This window comes from Panthera pardus, unplaced genomic scaffold (genome assembly GCF_024362965.1).
Source record: "Panthera pardus isolate Hobbes unplaced genomic scaffold, ASM2436296v1 HiC_scaffold_17, whole genome shotgun sequence".
Classification (NCBI taxonomy): Eukaryota; Metazoa; Chordata; class Mammalia; order Carnivora; family Felidae; genus Panthera; species Panthera pardus.
Window position 1 is genome coordinate 8,276,941 of NW_026526732.1, and position 19,985 is coordinate 8,296,925.

The following is a 19,985-nucleotide window of genomic DNA, read 5'->3' on the forward strand; positions in this document are numbered from 1 at the left end:
TCCCGCCACCTGAGAGTTCGGTGTCCTTGGCCTGACCATGAGCTGCCCCGAATCTCGAGGGACAGCACCCCATCTGGCGCTCACGTCCCTCAGGACAGGCAGCTCCCGACTGGGCGGCTGCCACCACTAACACTCCCGTTTTATGGAGGAAACAGCGGCACCCCCCTCCCCGCCCCCATTTAGGAAGGTTCTGCTGAATCATCATAAGTGAAGTTTCAAGATTGCACAAACAGCCAAGTTCTGCTCCCGATGGAGAACAGCTACTCATAAAGCTGAGTACAGCGTGGGCATGGCGGGTGTGGAGCACCACAGAGGAAGCAAAATAACCCGAGTCTCCCTGGCCCCTCAGGGGACACAGCTGTGGGATGGAGAAGTTTTGTTTTTTGTTTAATTTTTCTTTTTTGAGAACAAGTGAGCGAGCAAGCCAGAGAGGGTCAGAGAGACTGGGAGGGAGAGAGAATCCCAAGTAGGCTCTGCACCAGCAATGTGGAGCCCGACTCGGGGCTCGAACTCACAAACTGTGAGCTCACGACCTGAGCCAAAACCAAGAGCTGGACGCTTAACCGACTGGGCCACCCAGGTGCCCCTGGGTAATTCTTGTTTCTGAAGTGAATGTTCAACATTATAAACCATAAAATGTTATCAAAACATCACAGATGCACATGGACACTTAGGCCATTTCCCAGATTTAAATCCCAACCAGCCTATTGGCCAAGAATTTCTCTCCCAGAAATAATGTGGCCCTTTGTTCACCTGGCGTCCAATGCTAGTTGTCTGCACATGAGACCCTCTGGAACATTAGCTTAAGTTCCCAGAGGTGGGAACTTCTCCCATTTACAAAAAGAAAAGTCTGGGCCACGAAAGTTCCACTTCTAAGGATTTCTTTATCGTTGATAATAGTTACACAATTTCACATTTGAAACAAAGTTCCTCATAAGGACCACACACATCGGTCTGCAGAGAAAGGTACGATTTACACAAAAGCCACAGGAGCCCCATGCGGACAGCTGTCCCGGAGAGGCACGGAGATGGGACAGAGGCTGCAGGCCATGCTCAGGGGTCAGGTCTCCCGAGGACGAGAGCGAGGAGGGCCCAGGTGGCCACCACGCCACAGACCCTGCAAGACAGAGCACAGGTCAGCGGTGCCGGCCGGACGGCCGCGTGTGCGCTGGCAGGTGTGAAAGCCCAGACACGCGGGCCCCCCGCTCCGTTGACCCAGACCGTCCTGTCTTCCCCTCACTTCCCCAGCACGAGCTTCCGCCGTGAGCGCAGAAGGACTCCGAGACCCACCCGGACCGGTCGTCCTCCTAGCGGTTTACATCAGAGGTTGGCAGGCAGGAAAACATCGCCAAGGGGCCAAACGTCTTGAAGCATGCCGTTTTCTACACATACGGCTCCCAACCGGCAAGCCGAAACCCTTACGACGCAACTCCACCTTTCAGTTACGCGGGCCAAAAAACCCCGATTCAAACTCGACCCCGCTCCGGTCTGCCCGGGACCCCCTTGGGCACCCCCCTCTGCTGCCATGCAGTGCAAGCCCCAAAAGCCGACGGCACGCCCGCCTGGCTCCCCGACTTCCTCCCTGGCCCTCCGTGTCCTCTGCAGTCTGCGTCCCACCTCTGCTGAAAACCTCCTCTGCTGAAAACCTCTGACCACCCGCGGCTTCGCCCACGGCCCTCACCCGCAGCCCTCCACCCCGTCCGGCCCACGTACCTGTGTCCCTTCTCTCCTCGTGGCCCCTCTCGAGGGCCTCCGCCCGCTGCCTGGACACGGTCCTCCCCCGCGCTCTGCCTGGCTCGCTCCCTCACCTCCCTGGAGACTTTAATGGGGTCCCACCTTCTCCTTTAACCGTCCGCCCCTCTCTGGCCCTCCACTCCCACCTCCTGACGGGCTCTTCTTTTTAACAGACGCTTGTCACCTGATCCGTCGCGCAATTCACTTGTCACCTCCCACTGGAGTGTGAGTTCCACGAGGGCAAGATTGCGCTTTGTTCACTGACGAAGGCCTAGAACCTAGGCCAGCACCCAACACAGCGGACGTTTACCAGAGCCCTGTCCGGTCTCACTGACTAACGTTCAGGCCACCATACTCGCCAAGGACCCCTTGACCACACGCTCGCCAGCGAACCGTGCCCCACTCAGCCCCAGCTGGCGCTGCGGGCCAGTCCAGAGGGCAGCCTCGGCCCTGGTCACTTACTGCAACAAGCAGTTGATGTCGGGGGAGTGTCTCCAGTACCGATAGAGGGAGATCTGCAGGGTGGGGTGGCCCCGGTACTCCCTCAGGATGCTCCGAGCGCTGCCAAAAGAGGGTCTCAGGTCAGGCGTGCAAGTATCAGCCCTGCGTCTCTGAGCAGGCCGCAGGAGGCCGCAAGGAGACAGGGCGGGCTGCGGGGCGGGAGGGCGGGCTGCGGGGCGGGAGGGCGGGCTGCGAACCCAGGCACCTACTCCTTGAACTTATTGGTCAAGAGCAGGAACTGGCTCCGCGACAGTCGCCGGACATCGAACTTGCAGAGATTCTGAAACTCACGGTACACTTGCTGCTCGCTGACCCCAGGCCACCTCCGGACGCTGAGGAGGAGGATGGGAGGTCGGATACTGGGGTAATCTGGACCAGAAAAGTTCTAGAAGACAGGGAGAAGAAAGGAGGAGATTCTCTGCCATTCCTACTGGCAACCTACCCCAGGGTTTGAAGACCCTGAGAGAGGCTAGGAAGGGCTCTGTCTGGGCTGGGAGGGGAAGGAAGGAACGAGCGCGTCCACGCGGGTTTGGGCAGGAAGACACAGAACAAGCCTAGCAGGGCGGGAGCGCCCCCTTCTGAGAGACCCCCGAACCAGACTGCTCCCCGCACGCGGCTGAGTAGGGGAAGGAGCGAAACAAAAGCTACTCACGATCTTAGGGACCCCGGCTCGGATAAGATTCACCTGGTTCACATAGGGAGCCAGCACATCGAGGTACAGAGGGAAGGACAGCTCAGGCAGGGAGCCAGCTCTACGGGGACAGAGAAAAGCCCGGAGCACTCAGGCGTACCAGCAGTTACACACAGGTCCTCGGCCACAGCTGAGGGTCCGGGGACAACAGGGGAAGGCCCTTCCTCCCTCCAAGTCCACGTGCTTCCCCCAACCGGCCAATCTCACAGAGCTCTCTCCAGGCCCAGGCCAAAGCAGAACTTGCACTTTGGTAAAGATCCCTTGACAAACATTAGCAATGGGCTCAGAGAATTCGTGAGGCCGCTGTCCCCAGGTCCACTTTATCATCCCTTGATGGGACCATCACCCTTGATTCCAAAAGGCCGTCCCTCACCCCTCGACCCACCACGCCCTGCCTCTGTCCAGACACCACCAGACCCCTGAGCACAGGTCTGTGAGAAGACACAGGCCTTGGAGCCAGGCAGGCCCAGCAGCCATAGAACTTCTCTAAATCTAGGAGGGCTTTTAGGTCAAGAGGACTCAATCAAACAGAAGGATGTAAGGCACCCGGGTGCCACCTCCGGACGCTAAGGAGGAGGATGGGAGGTCGGACACTGGGGTCATCTGGACCGGAAAAGTTCTAGAAGACAGGGAGAAGAATGGAGGAGATTTTCTGCCATTCGGGCTGTTAGCTGCCTTCACCGTCTGGCACGTGGGTACCTCCCGGGGAGCACGGAGATGCGGTCAGAGCTCAGGGAGGAGCAAGAGGGGGGGAATTCCTATTTAAGTTATAAGCCTCACATCAATAGGTCACAGAGGATTGCTATGCATAACGTCCATTACCAAAACAGACAAAAAGGCAGTACCACGGTTAACAGATTCGTCCAAAGTTATTAGCTTTCACTAGTCCGCAAAGGTTTCCAAGTCGGCCTCAAGGACCCTGTGTTTCAATTCTGATGAGCTCCTCACCTGGCCCAAATCCTACACAACAAACACGGACACCCAGCTGGCCCTACAGAATGTGTATTTCATGTGTGGTGTCACCGCCTACGAGCGGATGCTGGAAGCATCGAGGATGACGCCGCCACGCATTCCAATTTGGGGTTTTAGAAACGCTTTCCTCTATGCCCGATTCCAAGTCCCTCCCCTTCTCCCCGGCCTGACTGCGGGGACCCCCAGGAGGGGTCCCTTATGGGCCTGGACACTCAGCCCTCCTACCTCACCGTGACACAGTGATGAGGAACAGGCAGGTAACAAAGCAAGCTTACACCCCGGGAGGCACGGAGGCGGGGGTCAGGAGCCACAGCTGGCCTTACCGCCTCGGCCTCCCGGCACGTGAGTTTTCCCAGTGGGAACACGGGGGCCAGGACCAGCAGGGAAGGCCACCCTGAGGAGGAAGTCTGCTTCCCCGGGCAGGGACTGCGTGTACATAGCGCCCCACACGCTCCCTTTGGGACAGCCGCAGGAGCCGGGCGCCTTAGCTCACACCCAGCGAGCCCCGTTCCCGTAACAGGATGGAAGGAACACTCACCCATGTACTCTCCACAGGAGCAAATGTGCCACTTTCAGAAGAACTGGGGACAAAACGCTAGAGATATAACAGGCATCCAGCCTCGACCAGCTCCCCTTATCAAAACAGGCAAAGCCACGCTTTATTTCCGTGACGTGCAACCCACCTAGAAATGAACGGAGAGCCTCGGGGTTGGGGAGGGGGGATCATCCCCAATAAAGCGTGAGCCTCCCCCCACCAAGTATAACGACGGCAACTCTCACCCGAGCCACAGAGGAAAGCATCATACGCAGCCTCGTGGGGGTACTTGGTCTCAGCTGAAGCCGTGTTCCAGAAGCGGGAGAGAATCGGGCAGCCGTCAGAACACGGCCTGGACAAGGAGCCTCCTCTCCGCCCAGCTCCACACCCGTGCTGGCCGCACACGCACCACCACCAACCATCGCTCCTCCAGAGAGGGGTGTGCCCTTCTTCCCACCCGCATCGACCTTCACCCCGGGTCCCCCACGACAGCAGGAAGCCGAGGCAGAAAGCTGCCCAGCAGGCTAGTCACGTGCCAAGGGGGAGCAGACGTCCCCCAGGAGGTCGTGAAGCCTTCCAGAAGGACTCCTTTTCAGGGTAGGGGGGTCACGTGGAGCATAGACAGGAAAATGATGGAGCACCCACGTAACCCTCCCACACACACCTGCCCATGGGGAGACCAGGCCATAGCGCCGCCACCCCAATACTCAGCGGCCTGGGGGTGGCCCCAGCTCACGGGAACATACCGTATTTTTCGCACTTGCTTGCGTGAATAATCACTGGCCCGGAACTTTTGGTAGGATTCAAGTCACTAGTACAGAAGAAAAACAGCGTAAAGCATAGTCACAGAGGGGGCCCTGGGTGGCTCAGTCGGTTAAGCGTCCAACTTCGACTGAGCGTCCACAGCTCGTGGGTTTGAGCCCCGCGTCGGGCTCTGTCCTGACAGCTTAGAGCCTGCTTCAGATTGTGTCTCTCTCTCTCTCAAAAATACACGTTAAAAAATAAATTAAAAAAAGAAAAAGCAGTCACTGAAAATAAGCCCTTCTTGGGATCTCCTCACCGTCTTATGCTAATATAACTAAAAGTGTCCCGGGACCGGGGTGCCTTTTTGAAAGAAACAAAAAGGCACAGGTCCAGGAACAGGCGGATGAGGTCTCAGTAAGCAGGCAGCAGCACAGGTGAAGACGGTGACAGAGGCTGCTGCTGGGTCACTAGAGTACTGGCCACACGCTTAGCCTGAGTGAGGAACCTGGATAAAGTTGACACTGGCTCTGCCCAGGGAGCACGCACCTGGTGACCCAAAGGACACATACAGAGCTGGCCCCGCAGCGCCCGAGGCACTAACAGTGCACTGGAGGGTACGGAGGCTGCGGGCAGGAGGGACGGAAGGCTTCCTGAAGGAGGAAGCACTCCGGGAGTCCTGAACCACAGGAACTCGCTTGGCTGAAGCGATGGGGAGGCGTCTGGCATCTCGCGCACAATGAAGGCACAAAGGCAGTGAGGGAAAGGGAGCAAGGCCTGACCTGTGTGTGTGTGTGTGTGTGTGTGTGTGTGTGTGTGGCCGGAGCCCCCGAGGGAAAGGCAGGGGCCAGTGAAAGAGCTCAGCTGTTGGCAGCGGGGGCAGGGGGAGGTGCTTGAGGAGCATCAGAAAGGCAGAGGAGAAACACAGGCCAGTCAAGTTCACATTTTAAAAGATCACTTGAGGGGCACGTGGGTGGCTCAGTTGGTTGAGTGTCCAACTCTGGCTCAGGCCATGATCTTGTGGTTTGTGGGTTCGAGCCCCGCGTCGGGCTCTGTGCTGACAGCTCAGAGCCCGGAGCCTCCTTCGGATTCTGTGTCTCCCTCTCTCTCTCTGCCCGCTCCCCCACCCCCGCCGCCCAGCCTCATGCTGTGTCTGTCAAAAACAAATAAACATTAAAAAAAATTTTTTTTTAAAGATCACTTGAGCAGCAGTGGGAAACGAGGTAGGACAGGCCATGAGGCACCCATGGGGCTACCACCATCCCTGGAATGAAAAATACTCGGGGGCACCTGGATGGCTCAGTTAAGCAGCTGACTTTAGCTCAGGTCATGATCTCACAGTTTGTGAGTTCAACCCTGCATTGGGCTCTGTGCTGACAGCTCAGAGCCTGGAGCCTGCTTCAGATTCTGCGTCTCCCTCTCTCTCTGCCCCTCTTCCGCTTGTGCTCTGTCTCTGTCTCTCAAAAATAAACGTTAAAAAAATTTTTTAAAAAGGAAAATAAAGATTGGGGCAGTGATCCCGGGGATGCAGAGAAGGGCAGACTTGACTACAGACATTCAGGGCAGAAGACAGGCAGAACTCGCCTGACCAGCAGATGTGGCTGGCTTGGTGCCCCCACTCAACGAGAAGACCTTCCCTCCGTTTCCCACCACAGCTTCTGAGAACTGGGTCTGTGCCCAGTGTCTCGGAACACTGGTTTCCTCATCTGTTCAATGAGCGTGGCTGCTCGGTTTAGGACCGTCAGCAGCATGGCCACTGGCGAACAGGTCACAGCCGCGGGCCCAGCGCAAGGCACAGGTCTCGGTCCTTTCTCACCAAGGAGCACAGTAAGTCCCACGGCGGCCTGTGCGTCACCTGGAGTCATTTTCTAGGGTCACAGGCCGTGAAACTCAGGCCCAGAGAGATTAAGTAGTTTTCTCAAGGTTGCTCGCAAGCCACTGGGTGGCAAAGCTGGGGTTCAAACCCGAGAGGTCTAGATTCAGAGCCCGTCAGTGACGGACAAAACTCTGGCACGCACACCAGCCCTGAGCACGGCACCAGGTGCCAGAAGGACGTAGAGGAAGCTGCTCCAGCACAGAAGTGGGTCTGGGGGGCAGAGAACAACGCCAGGTTAGACGTGCTTGCGGCCACGTGGGGTAGGAACATCAGGCAGACAGGCGGCTCGCCAGGGGGGTCCTGGAGGTCTGAACGGCAGTCACGGCGGTGGTAGCTTAAGCTAGTGGGGTGGATTCGGTCACCCAGGGACACAGCAGCGAGCAAGAAGGAGGCCGAGGAGCGACCCTGGGAGCGACCCTGGGAGCGACCCTGGGAGCGAGGGGAGGGGTGGAAGAACAAGAGCCCACGGGAGTGAATTAAAAACGAAAACCCTCCACAACTCCACGAGAGGCTACCATCAACGGTGCAGGAAGAGAGGGGCCCGGGGTGCCAGGAACGCACCCGTGAGTCAGCCCATCGGCCGAGACCACGGAGGAATTTGCACTGAGCAAGCTCACAAGAGCAAGTTCTGTGAAGGAAGAAAACCCGGCCTCGGTGGGCCGAGGCGAAGCAGAGGCCCCTGAAGGTAAGTCGCAAAGATACGAACAAAGACCATGTTGCGAGAAGAGAGTCAAGTGGGGAGCTGTCATTTCTGGGTCGGGCTGATGACGAGGGAAAGGAGAGGGCCAGGAGGAGGGCCCCGAGAGGGAGGCCATCCAACCAGCGGAGGGACAACGGGACTAGAGGCTGGGCAGGTGGGCGGAGGGCAGCCCTTCCCTGCCTGGACCCTGCACACAGTAGGCGCTCACATGTGCTGACTAGCAGGAGATACTGCCACAAAGAGGACAACGCTGCAGAGGTCTGGAGGGGAGGGGACCCTTCCTGCATTTGGGCCCCATTTCTTCCGGGAAATGGGGCCCAGGAGGGCCATCGGAGAAAGGCGACATGAGGCATGAGGACCCAGAGGAGACCGTCACATGCTGAGCCGCAGGGCACCCCTGTGGGCTGTCACAGGACAATCACCAACAGAGGCGTCCTTCCAGAACAGTCCCACCTCCAGCTGCCATTGCTCAGGTTTGCTGCTCCCCCCCCCCAACCTCCCCCCAGGACGGAAAGGCACAGCACCCCCACCCTGGTGCCTTCCAGGCATCCGTGTCCCCACCAGCAGGCCCCCAGACCACAGCGGATCAGGGCTGTGAGGGGAAGTGGGAGCCACCTCCTGCAGGAAGGTCCGGGGCCATTCACTCAAGTGTTCAGAGCGTGCCCACCCGCACCACGGCAGGCCGGGGACAAACATCAGGGCACTGAAGGAAAGAAGCCTGCTGTGCTAGAGCTTTTCACTCCAATCAGAAAGACATCAAAAGAAGTTAAACCCTGGCCACGAGAGACCACCATATACTTCAGTGGCTGTAGGCATTTTACCTGCTTCCTGCCCCTCTAGATAGGGTTTATCAACCTCAGCACAGGAGTGTCAGGGGCTGGAGAATTCTTTGCCATTGGGGGCTGTCCTGCGCATCCTGTCTACTCGCCAGACACGACAGCCCTCCCCACCCCCCAACAACCAAAAGGGTGTGTCCTGGGGAGTAAAATCCCCCAACGCCCCATCAAGAACCCCCTGCTCTACAAGCAGCTCCCTCCCCCCCAAAAAACAGCCTCCTTACCTGTTTAGGACTTCATAAACTTCTGAGAGATTCGAAACCCTTGGGAAATTCAGTTCCTAGAATTATGGAACAAATCAGAATAAAACTTGTGCTTTTGTTATCTGCTTGGGGATTACCAATGGCCACTGAAGGATCCTGGAAAATAATTCCTATAAACTCCTTTCTATTCAAAGATCAGGGTCTTTATCCCTTGATTAGGGCCCTAGCAGCATCATTGGGTTTTCTAGCAGGTACCCAATAACCTAGGCTAGAAAAACTGCAATAACTCCTACTACCTTCCTGCAAAGGCACGTGTCTAAGGGGTTCTGTAAACATATGCCTCCAAGGCACCAGACCACGGCCAAGGACACACATGTGGACACCAGGTGCTCCAAGAACCAGAGAGCCTTGGGCAATGCCAGGTCACCCCGAGCTCCTCTCCGCTTGTGTGGCAAGAACACGTGGGTTCCCTCCGGTCAGCCCACACCCTTCCTGCTTCACCCTTGGACTCTGTCACATGGATATGCACAGCATCACAGACCCGCGGAAGAGCTGGAAACTGGGGAGGGACAAATGATAAACACGGCTCTAAGCAGAGGGGTACCAAGTGACCCAATGCCTTTTTTGTAGCTCCCTTACTGAATAGTTAGGTGACCAGCTTTGGGCTTTAAAATGCTGATCTGATTCCCCTCTCTCTGTTCCTCAGTTTAAGTTCTAAGAAGCATTCAAGCCAGTTGGGTGCCTCCCTTCTCCATGTGCAATTCATACCCTAACTGTGCAACAGAAGTCACCTGGGAGCTTTAGAAACACCACTGCACCCCCAGCCCTCTAAACCATAGGAAGCTGGTGGTGGGGTCCAGATGGCAGGATTTAGCTTCCCAGGTGATGGTATCGTGCCCAGGGTTGAAACCCATGACCTTAAGGCTCAGCAGAGATCGTTAAGAGCCCTCAGAGCCTCCCCCACCCTGTTGAGCAGGCCGCAGATACTTACCACGCATGTATCAAGCTCTAGAACAAACTGCTCCGTGCGGTGCTTTAGATCGGACAAGCTACACACAACTCAGTCAAAACATGGGAACTTGGATGAGGGAAGGAAAAAACTTACAAGCTAAGAAGATAACCCGACGTGAAAATACAAAGGAAGTTGTTACTGGTTGTAAAAAAGGAGAGAAGGATTTGAGGAACAATTTTTAAAAAAGAGACGGAGTGAGGGCACATGGGTGGCTCAGTCAGTTAAGTGTCCGACTTCAGCTCAGGTCATGATTCAAGCCCCATGTCGGGCTCTCTGCTGACAGTGCTGAGCCTATTTGGGATTCTCTCTCTCTCTCCCTCCCTCTCTCTCTGTTCCTCCCCTGCTTGCACTCTCAGGAGCTCAGGCTCTCGGTAAACAAACTTTAACAAACTGGGACAAAGCAATCCCGTTCCTTACCTTCCAGATGTCCTTTGTCACATTCTTGGTGTCAATGAGAACAGGAAATAGGCTGTGGATATTCAGCTTAAATTGATCATAGCTTTCTGAAGCAAAACACCAGATAGAAGGGAGTTTGTAGATAAAAATGGGAAGGAAGATTCTCCAACCTAGCTTGTCACCAATGCTAATCCACAAACAAGGCAAGCAAAACAGAACAAGATGGGAATTAAAAACATCCTTTCTTCTGGTCATTAAGGATTTTAAATCTCAAACCAACCTGCCATCACCTTCTGCGGTGGTGAAAGCCAGATGGTTTTCCATTAAACTCAGGATACGGTCTATTGTCATCACTAGTTAACGTAGTTGTACTGTGAGCCAATGCACACAGGGAGGAAGAAGTGCTATTGAAAAGCGGGTATGAAATGGTCTGTAAGGGACTGTTTAGAGGAAATCCAAGAAAAAAAAAAAAATCAACTAAAAATTTTAAGTGCCCGATTTAAAAAAAAAAAAAAGCTATGAAGCTATTAATTGGTATATTTACCAAAGGACCACCTGTATGGGGTTTAAAGAGATTTATGGCAAAACAAACCAAAGCAAACCCCACTCTCCTCTGCCCGCTCCCCAGGCGAGCGCTTTCCATGTTCTTTCTCTGGGTGTTTGTTCCCAGATCTGCAAAGGCGCTGTGCTGCGGGCTTCCCCAGTTTTACGCATCCACCTGTCCACCGCCCGCCGGGTGAGAGGACAGCCCGTCTCATTCCTGGCTCTGCCCCCTGCTCCCCTCTCTGCCCCCAACTCCCCCTCATGTCCCTAACACCCCTCCCCACCCTTCCTGCTCTCACAGGGGCCAGGCCGTGGTCCCCAACCTCTCCTTTCTTACCCAGCTTTTGTCCTCCCAGCAGTTTTCTTTTGTTGTCTTAGTTTTTCTGGCCAGTGCGCATTAATTTTACCCCTACTTCTCCCTTGATTCTCTCCATATGCTCAAACTGAGGGGTTTTATCATTTCCGGGGAAGTCTTAAAACCCTCCCACCCTTTTAATCTAGACAACGTACACTATTTCATTTAATCCCCCAATAGTAGGATATCGCCACTATTATCACCCCCTTCTTACAGGCAAGGAAACTCGAAAGCACCTTGCCGGAGCTAACACACGTGAGGAGGGTTGCAGGAGGACAGAAGCAGGGCTCTCGAGTCCAAGCCTTGAACGGCTGCATGACACTATCGCACATGCAATGAGGGCACCAGTCAGGCAAAGTGTGGCACAGCCATAAGACAAGGCCACACAGCCATTGAAATGACATTAGGTTAACAGCATAAATGCTTTGGGCGGGGGGGGGGGGGGGGGGGGGGGGGGAGGAGGGGGAAGCCAAACGCAAAATCAAACACATAGCGTGATCGAATTTGTGATAAATCCCAGAGGGGAGGAAAAAAAATCCAAGTGTTAGGATTGTAGCGGAGACGGAAGGTAGCTTCCTCTCTCCTCGCATTTCTGATCCCACAAGGTCTCAGGCAATGGTACACGACAGCTGCCATCAAGGCGGGGACGGGATCAAGCCGAATGGAAGTCTTTCTGCCGGAAAGTCACCTGGCTTGCACTGGGGGAAAATAGGAACAGGCACAGATCCGCCAGACCCCCGGAAACCCGCGGGTCCCGGGGAGGGGTACGTGGAGGGGCTATCCTGGGGCAGGACTGGGGCCCAAACCACGTCTGGACGTGAAGGGAAGACCGGGAGGGGGTGGCGGGCACGCCCGTACCTGGAAGCGGCCGGAAGAACTTCTCGTGGAGATGCAGTAGGTCTGTCATCATGTTGTGGCCCACCAAGGGCTGCTTGGAGGGATGGACAGGCGGCAGAAAGGAGGGTTAAAACCAGACATCCCGGGTCCACACTCTCCCGCGGGGGGGGGGGGGGGGGGGCAGCTTCAGAACCCTGAGATCCCACCACACGGTAACCCCCCTCACCACCCCCTCCCATGACAAGTGGCCCCTATGCGTAGATGCCAGAAAAAGGACGAGCAGGGCTTGGAGGGATGTGGGGCAGGGTCCACGCCGGGGGCTAAACTGAAGCAATTCCCCCAAAGCAGTTCCGGGTCAGCTAGTCATGACGTGGGGGACGGGAACCTTAGTGTTTTATGCAGACCCTCTGTCCCCGCTTAACCCGTCGCGATTTGGGGAAAGAAGGCTAGATCCAGAAAGCCGGTTATCAACAAGAACGGACCGCTTCTATCTCAAGGCATCTCATTTTTGTTGGCAGCCGCAGCATATTACCATGGTCAGAAATACGAAAGACGGCTGGAGGCCAAGAAGAGAGATTTTTCCCTACCTTCTGGGCTTTCACCAGCATCTGGAAAAACACAGAAAAACCCCTCGCAGAGAGAAGAATCTTCTCCTTCCAACAGCTCTCTCGATCGCAGGAGGTGTTCTCAAGGTACCAGCGATGCTGTTTGCTCACTTTTTTCACTATTATCTGAGACAAAAGTAGAGACAAGTCCTCTGAATCCCGGGTTCCTGGGAACATAGCCATAATCTCACAGAAGGAGAGCGGGGGGAAGACAAGAGAGAGCCTTTCTCGGCGGGAACTCACCCCCTGGTCTCTCAGGACCGTCCAGATGTTGGGGAGGGCCTGCCTCAGCACCAGCTGGATCTCAAAGGCCTGGAAGCCTGCGGCAAGGAGACACACGGCTCGCATGGAACCCCCACAGATGGCAGTTCACCTTCCCCTCGAGAGGAGGAAGGGAGTGGAGAGCTACATGGAACAAACGGAGCGCTTCGGTGTGTCGCGGCCCGGAAGCCCACGGGACGGGACGACACGGCATCCGCATCCGTCCTCGAAGCTGATCTCAGGGCCGCTCTGAAAAGGAGGACCCCAAAGGGTCTCCGTGTGGGGGTCACAGCTATTGACGGCCACCACGTTAGCACACTACGCCGAATGTCATAAAGTTCTCTTTCAAAATGATAAACACAGAGGCCCTTGGGTGGCTTGGTCTGTTGACTGTCTGACTTTGGCTCAGGTCACGATCCCGTGGTTCACGTCGGGCTCTGTGCTGACGGCACGGAGTCTGCTTTGGATTCTGTCTCCCTCTCTCTGCCCCTCCCCTGCTCTCGCTCTCTCAAAAATAAGTATTTTTGGGGGCGCCTGGGTGGCGCAGTCGGTTAAGCGTCCGACTTCAGCCAGGTCACGATCTCGCGGTCCGTGAGTTCGAGCCCCGCGTCAGGCTCTGGGCTGATGGCTCGGAGCCTGGAGCCTGCTTCGGACTCTGTGTCTCCCTCTCTCTCTGCCCCTCCCCCGTTCATGCTCTGTCTCTCTCTGTCCCAAAAATAAATAAAATAAAAAACGTTGAAAAAAAAAATTTAAAAAAAAAATGTTTTTGTTTTTTTTTTAATTAAAAAAACCAAACAGGTATGGGGTGCCTGGGTGGCTCAGTCGGTTGAGAGTTCAACTTCGGCTCAGGTCATGATCTTGTGGTTTGTGAGTTCGAGCCCTGCGTCGGACTCTGTGCTGACAGCTCAGAGCCTGGATGCTGCTTCAGATTCTGTGTCTCCTTCTCTCTCTGCCCCTCCCCTGCTTGTGCTGTCTCTCAAAAATAAGCAAATGTAAAAACAAAACAAAACCAAACAAAACAGATCAAAATGCCTCCAGCTTCTGAGTTGAGGTCGGAGCTTGATCTAACCCCAAGGACAACGTGCCTGCTGAGCTGACGCCCAGGATCCACAAGACAGAGGGGGTACGTTTCCCCCGACCCCCACACCTGCCAGTGACCGGCCCCAACACTCCCAGGCTCGGGGAGAGCCTCCTGCCTACCAGCAATACCAGGGAGAGTCATCCAGTCGCCCTCCTCCGCCAGGTCCAGCCACCGTGTCACCTCATCAATCACCACCTTGATCTGGTCTTTATCCAGAGAACTGAAAGCGGGCACACAGAAATGGGAGGTTGGAGAAAACCACGGGAACCACAGAACCTCAAGACAGTGTGAACGTGACCAGGGGTTGAGGGTGCCAGCTTTAACACGGTGATCCGGGCAATAGAATGGACCCCAAAGGGACTATTTTCTGAGGCTTGTTCTGCAACAGAAAGCCAGACGCTTGGCCTATGCTCTCCCATACATTCGCAGGGGCACGCCCCATCCTTTCTGCCTCACTAGGACGCATGCAGGAAAAGGCCTTGGGAGTGAGCCAATACTGAGCACTACAGTCAGGCCTGTCTGCTTAATTCGGCCTTTGGGGTAATAAAGCACCATCTGGTGACATAAGGAAAAGACAGGAACTTTGGTAAGCACATCTTCTCCCATGTTAGGGACACAAGAACATGATGTTATTTTGAGAGGAGGAAAGACTCTTCTCCAACATTTGAAAATAACAGAAGGTTAAAAATTCAAATAGTTTTCCTCTTACAAAAAGAGACATTTTTATTGAAAATCCATGAATGAGGATTTCAGGGGGGGAAGAAAAAAGCCCAAAACTTCTGGGGGCGCCTGGCTGGCTCAGTCAGTGGAACATGCAACTCTTGATATTGAGGTTGTGGTTTCGAGGTCCAGCTTGGGTATAGGGCTTAACAAAAACAAACAAACAAAACCCCCCACCTCCAATAGTACGTAGTTATCTGGACCTAATAATCAGCCAGAACATTCCAGAGCTAAAACTGGTCTAATTTAAGCCCCCTCCCAATAAAGGCAAGACTCTAGAGCTCAAATTGCTGAAGTGACTGGTTGAGCTCCATACAACTGACTGCAGGGCCTGTCTGGGGCCCAGGTGACCACGCGATGCTGTCACTGCATCACTCCCGGCCCAGCTCTACGGCATTACGGGGTTTCCAGTAGGACAACTGGCCCCGGGGCCAAAGAAGAGAGGCAGAGACCCCGCCCTCGGGAGCGCTCAGATTCAAGAACACGGGGCAGTAGGTCCAGGCCGAGGCCTATGACCAGCATGGTCAAGGTTACCCGGGATTTACCCCTGAAACCTCCCCAGGATCACACTGAAAGCCAGCACAACGCGTCACAGGGAGTCCCGCAGAGCCCCTCCCCGCTGTGGCACCGGAATGGAGTTCCTGCTTCTCCACTGAAGTACCGAGTCAAGAGTCGGTTCTTCCCCACTTCCCTTCACTTTTGAACATAAAAATCATACTTGATGCAGCAAGAGGGCTCTCATCGCAGCGGAAGGAATGGAGCCACCGTCACTCTGAGCTGTCGTGTTTGGCTGATTGCATACTGCCGAAGCCACCCCGGTTAAAGGTGACGCCGCGAGGTCACTGTGCTCTCGAGCCAGCACACCTACCCACAGGAAACGCGGAAAAACACCAGAAACAGAAACCCACGAAGCACCTGGGGAAACAGGCTTTACCTGCGAACTTTCCAGTTCCCAGTCAGGATGTTGTGTTTGATTTTCTTCTCCTGTTCTTCATTCATATATGGGATCCCGTTTTTGAGAAACTAGACAGGATGAGAACAAGCAGACTAGTGGAGGCATCCTCTGTGCAGCAGGAGATGAAAAAGAAGCCCTCCTTGTCCAGTCTCACGTGCACAGGAAATGAGACGCAGCCCAGCTGGACCAAAGAACCTTTAAAACCTTCCTATCTCTGGGGTGCCTGGGTGGCTCAGTCGGTTAAGCATCTGACTCTTGATTTCGGCTCAGGTCATGATCTCATGGTTCATAGGGTCGAGCCCTGTGTCAGGCTCTGTGCTAACAGTGTGGACCCTGCTTGGGATTTTCTCTCTCCCTCTCTCTCTGTCCCTCTCCCACTTGTGCTCTTATTATAAATAAATAAAGCTTTAAAAAAACAAAAACAAAAACAAAAAAAAACCTTCCCCTTCCCCGCTCTGCTGCCATACCTTGTTGTAGTCGAAGCCATACTGATTCAGAAACTGGACACTGGAAGCCTGGAAAGAGAACTCCGAATCCAAAACCCCAAACGTCGTGGGGAAGAGAAAGAAGTTACACGAATGGGCTACATACCTATAAAAAAATAAACGTTAAGAAAAAAAAAAAAAAGCCAAAGACATTTTTTTCAGTTCTAGCCCACAGGGCAGGGTTCTAAGCGAATTACTTCTTTCGCTTGAGAAGCACCTAAACGTTGGCCGCTTCTAGTACTGCTGACTGCCCTGAGGCCAAAGGAAAAAGGCAGAGATCCTGCCCTCGGGGAAGGGTCCACCCCCATCCTGAGTCCACCGTTCAGCACGCTTTCTGCCTGCTGGTGTCCAGGAGTCACATCACCCTCATTAGACCTACCCTGAAGGCTCACAGAAACAGGGAGAGGGGCACCGACGTGCCAGGAAAGACCCCCGGAAAAGATGCTGCCCCAAGAGAGACCTGAAGCAGCCAGAACCTGCAGGGGACAGGAGGCCGGAAGGGCACAGAAGGGGAGGAGAACCTGGAACATCCAGGGCCAAAGTGGTTCAGAGCCTGGGGCAGAAGACGGAGGGGAGAGCAGGTGGAGAAGATTAGTGGGCAAGAGCCAGGTGTTTTGCAAAAGGTCTTCATACATACTTGTTTGACTCTCCTTCAATACTGGAAAACACAGACAATCCTACAAGAAGAACAGAGGGAGTGAATACCCAAGCAAAGCTATCAAAAGTTAGCTGCAGAAAGGAAACATTGCAAACGGTACTTTGCACCTAAAGATACTTTGTATGCCTTAGAATAAGATAATCTCTTAAAAAAAAAAAATTAGAAACAGGAGAGCTCTCAAACTGTAACTCACACTGAAATTACTAAACTATAATTGTGAATGGTTCTTCAAATACAGAAAACTGACATTTTTCTAGTTTTAAAACTAACCGGAGGAAATGCTAAAGAAAACAGATTTATACAGTGAAGGACTTTAAAATGTCTGCATGGCTAAGAAGACCCTATGGTGAAGTGAAGAAGACTTCAAAGTAGGGGAAGACAACAGAAACATATCTACATGCTGTTTTATATACTTTTCAAAGAGGTCTTACCGTTAAGAAAAAAAACTGCAACAGAAAAATAGCAAAGGACAAGGAGAGAGAACACACACACATGCTCAGCATAGAAAAAGCAAGGGTAAAATCTGTTTCAAGACCTTTTTTTGTAAATAAAACTTTATTGAAACATACCATGCTCATTTACATATTATCTTTGGCTAACTTCCAGCAACAGAAAGGTAGCTGTAACAGAGACCATATGAACAATCTGCAAAACCTGAAAAATGTATCGCCTACCCCTTTACAAAAAAGGTTAACCCAGCATTTAAAATGTAGATCAGGGGTGCCTGGGTGGCTCAGTCGGTTGAGCACCCGACTTCAGCTCAGGTCATGATCTCGCAGTTCGTGAGTTTGAGCCCCGCATTGGGCTCTGTGCTGACAGCTCGGAGCCTGGAGCCTGTTTCGGATTCTGTGTCTCCCTCTCTCTCTGCCCCTTCCCCGTTCATGCTCTGTGTCTCTCAAAAATGAATAAACATTAAAAAAAATTTTTTTTTTTTAATGTAGATCAGAACAATTAGATTTTTCCTCTACCAGGTGGGCAAAAAAGTGAAGACTGATCTTACCCAGCACGAGTGAGGAAACCAGGCACGTTCAGTGCTTTAGTAGAAGTCAGTGTAAATTCTGTGGATGGCTGGTAGGAGAGGGATCGTTTGGCCCCCCAAGTTCATACTTTCATGCACATACTAACTCCACAACTCCACTGCTGGTAGTATACCAAGCACATCCATAAACACCAGGACAGTTAACACAACTTGTTTGATTACACACAAAAGGTAAAAAGGCATCATAAGGAGACTGAGTCAATCTGTACATTCACAGCTAGAACACTACGTGACTGTTAAAAAATGAATGGGAATCTGTTTATGCTGATATAGAAAGATGTCTAAGCCCCATTAGTGAAAAAGTCTGCAGAGCGAGACGCTTTATAACAGGATCTTGTTCTTGCAGGTTTTAAGCAAAAACCACACGCATTTTTTCTTGAGAGAGGATACAGATTCTTTAATGTCGATTTACTTAGGCATGGGGAACAGTGCAGCTAATTCAGTTTCTGCTTGTTCCCAAATGTCGGGCCCCACAGGCACAACACGGCCAAAACTGAAGCCAGCATCTCTGAAAGGAGTCAAAGCTGTTTTACCAGCAGGAAACCCAAAGGCGATACAAACCCCTCCTTCAGTAACTCTAGCAAACAGCTGAAGAAGAAACTCACCAATCTGACAGATTGTGAATTGCTGAACACTCTGACGGGTCTTTAGATACCACTCCGAGGGCAGGTCAAACAGGCTGCGGAAAAACAGACATCTCCATCCCACAGGGAAGGAAATGGTGTGAAGGCACCCCAGACTTTGGATCAGCCTCTCTCAACCACAAGCAGCATTTTTCCTTGTTACAACTATTACATACTCCCAGTGCTCAGTGGACAAAGACCACCGCCACACACACAAAGTGCTGTTCTGCCCCCCCCCCACCCCCCGGTGCCAACAAGGTGTCTGCAGAGAAAGAATGTGCAAGTGGCCAGAACACCAGTCGGAAGGGCAACAGGTGAGCCCCTCCCTAGCTCAGCTGTAAGGCAGCTTTGGCTTTACCTGATCTGCTGGGGCCGGGACTGGTTAGAACGAAGGCCCGTGAACTCTATGTCCAGACCTGCGGGGGAGGCAAAAAACAAAAAAAGACGAGTCCGCAGACGCAGACCATTGCCACGGCTCTTCATGTTGTAAGTGTTGCAGGTGAGCGAGCGTACTCGGCTCAGGAGGCCAGGTGGGGTCAAGAAGGCAGAAAGGAGAAAGCCAAAGGACAAGCCAGGCCACTCATCCCATCCGCTCGGCTCCACCTGGACCACAGTGGGGCCAAGGAGTAATCGCTGCCTAACGTCCCACCGCCCAGGCCCCAGAAGGAATGTCCCCGTCCGTCGGAAGGGCCCTCTCTGCGCCTCCCGCGGCCTGCCGAGCGTCCCGGCTGGGCCTCACCTCCCTGCCCCTGTCCCGCCCGCGCCACACCCTGTGCAGGCTCCCGCGGGCCAGAGGGATGCGGCGACAGGGCCCGGAATCCCCGCCCTTACCCACGAAGTCCGCGCCCAGGACGAGCTCCTGCAGCAGAGGGAGGCTCTGCTCGAACTCGTCGGCGCCCACGTCCATGGCCACGCAGCTCCGCCGAGGGCGCCCGGTGCGGCCACGTGCAGCCACGCGCTTCCGCCGCGCCGGCCGCCTTAAAGGGCTCGCACGGGAAGCGGGCCGCCCGGGAGCCTGCGATCGGCCGCGTGCCGCCACCTGCCCGCCCACAGGTGTCCGCCCTTACACCTCGGCCGCGGGCGGGGCTCGCTTAGACCCCGCCTTCCAGCCAAAGCCCCTTTCCCTTGCTCCGCGCCCGCCCGCAATCTCTGCAGCGACTTTAAGGTGCGGTTTACCGAGACCTAGGCTATTAGGACGGGTGGTGGGAGAAAATGGTGCCTGAAGAAGGGTGAAAACGGGCCGGTAGACAGCACCTGGAGGAACTGCGGTACGTAGGTCAGGACGGCAGCTGTGGCAGGGTGGAGGGACCACCTCTCGTCCGCTTTGAGATCAGCACTTGTTCGCACTTCGCCCGTATTGAGCTGCCCCGTCCCCTCCCCCAACACCCCTTCTTTTTCTTCACTTTGTCTGCATCATCCTTTATAATACCATCTGTCAAACTCTCCGCAGAAAGCCTCAATAATTGCCTATCGAACTGCAGAGATGATCCGGGATAATCCTTGCGGGGGTAAAAAAAAAACATCCACCTGTTCCTTGCTGGGGGGTGGGGGTGGGGGGGAACCCACGTACAGTGTCACTTCCAGGTGAACTCTATTTTTGTCTCTGTCAATTTCCGAAGCCACTAG

At 54.1% G+C, this 19,985-nt stretch overlaps 1 protein-coding gene across 2 annotated transcripts; it reads right to left on the minus strand.

The window, feature by feature from the left end:
- Nucleotides 1-864: 864 nt before the first annotated feature.
- Nucleotides 865-19,299, minus strand: PNLDC1 (PARN like ribonuclease domain containing exonuclease 1). 2 transcript variants are annotated; one of them, XM_053904305.1, is made up of 19 exons: nt 19,191-19,299; nt 18,718-18,775; nt 18,342-18,415; nt 16,677-16,716; nt 16,022-16,145; nt 15,534-15,622; nt 13,999-14,099; nt 12,781-12,857; nt 12,520-12,663; nt 11,954-12,023; nt 10,219-10,304; nt 8,811-8,866; nt 5,180-5,244; nt 4,679-4,732; nt 4,437-4,479; nt 2,888-2,987; nt 2,445-2,620; nt 2,197-2,295; nt 865-1,117 (listed from the first exon to the last, which is right to left on the minus strand). In XM_053904305.1, exons 1-19 carry the CDS (start codon nt 19,264-19,266, stop codon nt 1,054-1,056), a joined length of 1,596 nt encoding a protein of 531 aa, XP_053760280.1. In that variant the 5' UTR covers nt 19,267-19,299; the 3' UTR covers nt 865-1,053. The 2 variants fall into 2 exon arrangements, with proteins under 2 accessions (XP_053760280.1, XP_053760279.1); XM_053904304.1 differs by having other exon boundaries at nt 11,954-12,026.
- Nucleotides 19,300-19,985: the final 686 nt, after the last annotated feature.

What these genes read in the sequence shown, in the direction of transcription:
- PNLDC1 (XM_053904304.1), bottom strand. Translation starts at nt 19,266, where the DNA reads ATGGACGTGGGCGCCGACGAGTTCGAGCAGAGCCTCCCTCTGCTGCAG. An exon ending in CGGTCCTGAGAGACCAGGGG is followed by an intron (nt 12,664 to 12,780) that starts GTGAGTTCCCGC and finishes CTTTTGTCTCAG; the next exon opens with ATAATAGTGAAAAAAGTGAG. An exon ending in GTTTATGAAGTCCTAAACAG is followed by an intron (nt 5,245 to 8,810) that starts GTAAGGAGGCTG and finishes CTTCTGTACTAG; the next exon opens with TGACTTGAATCCTACCAAAA.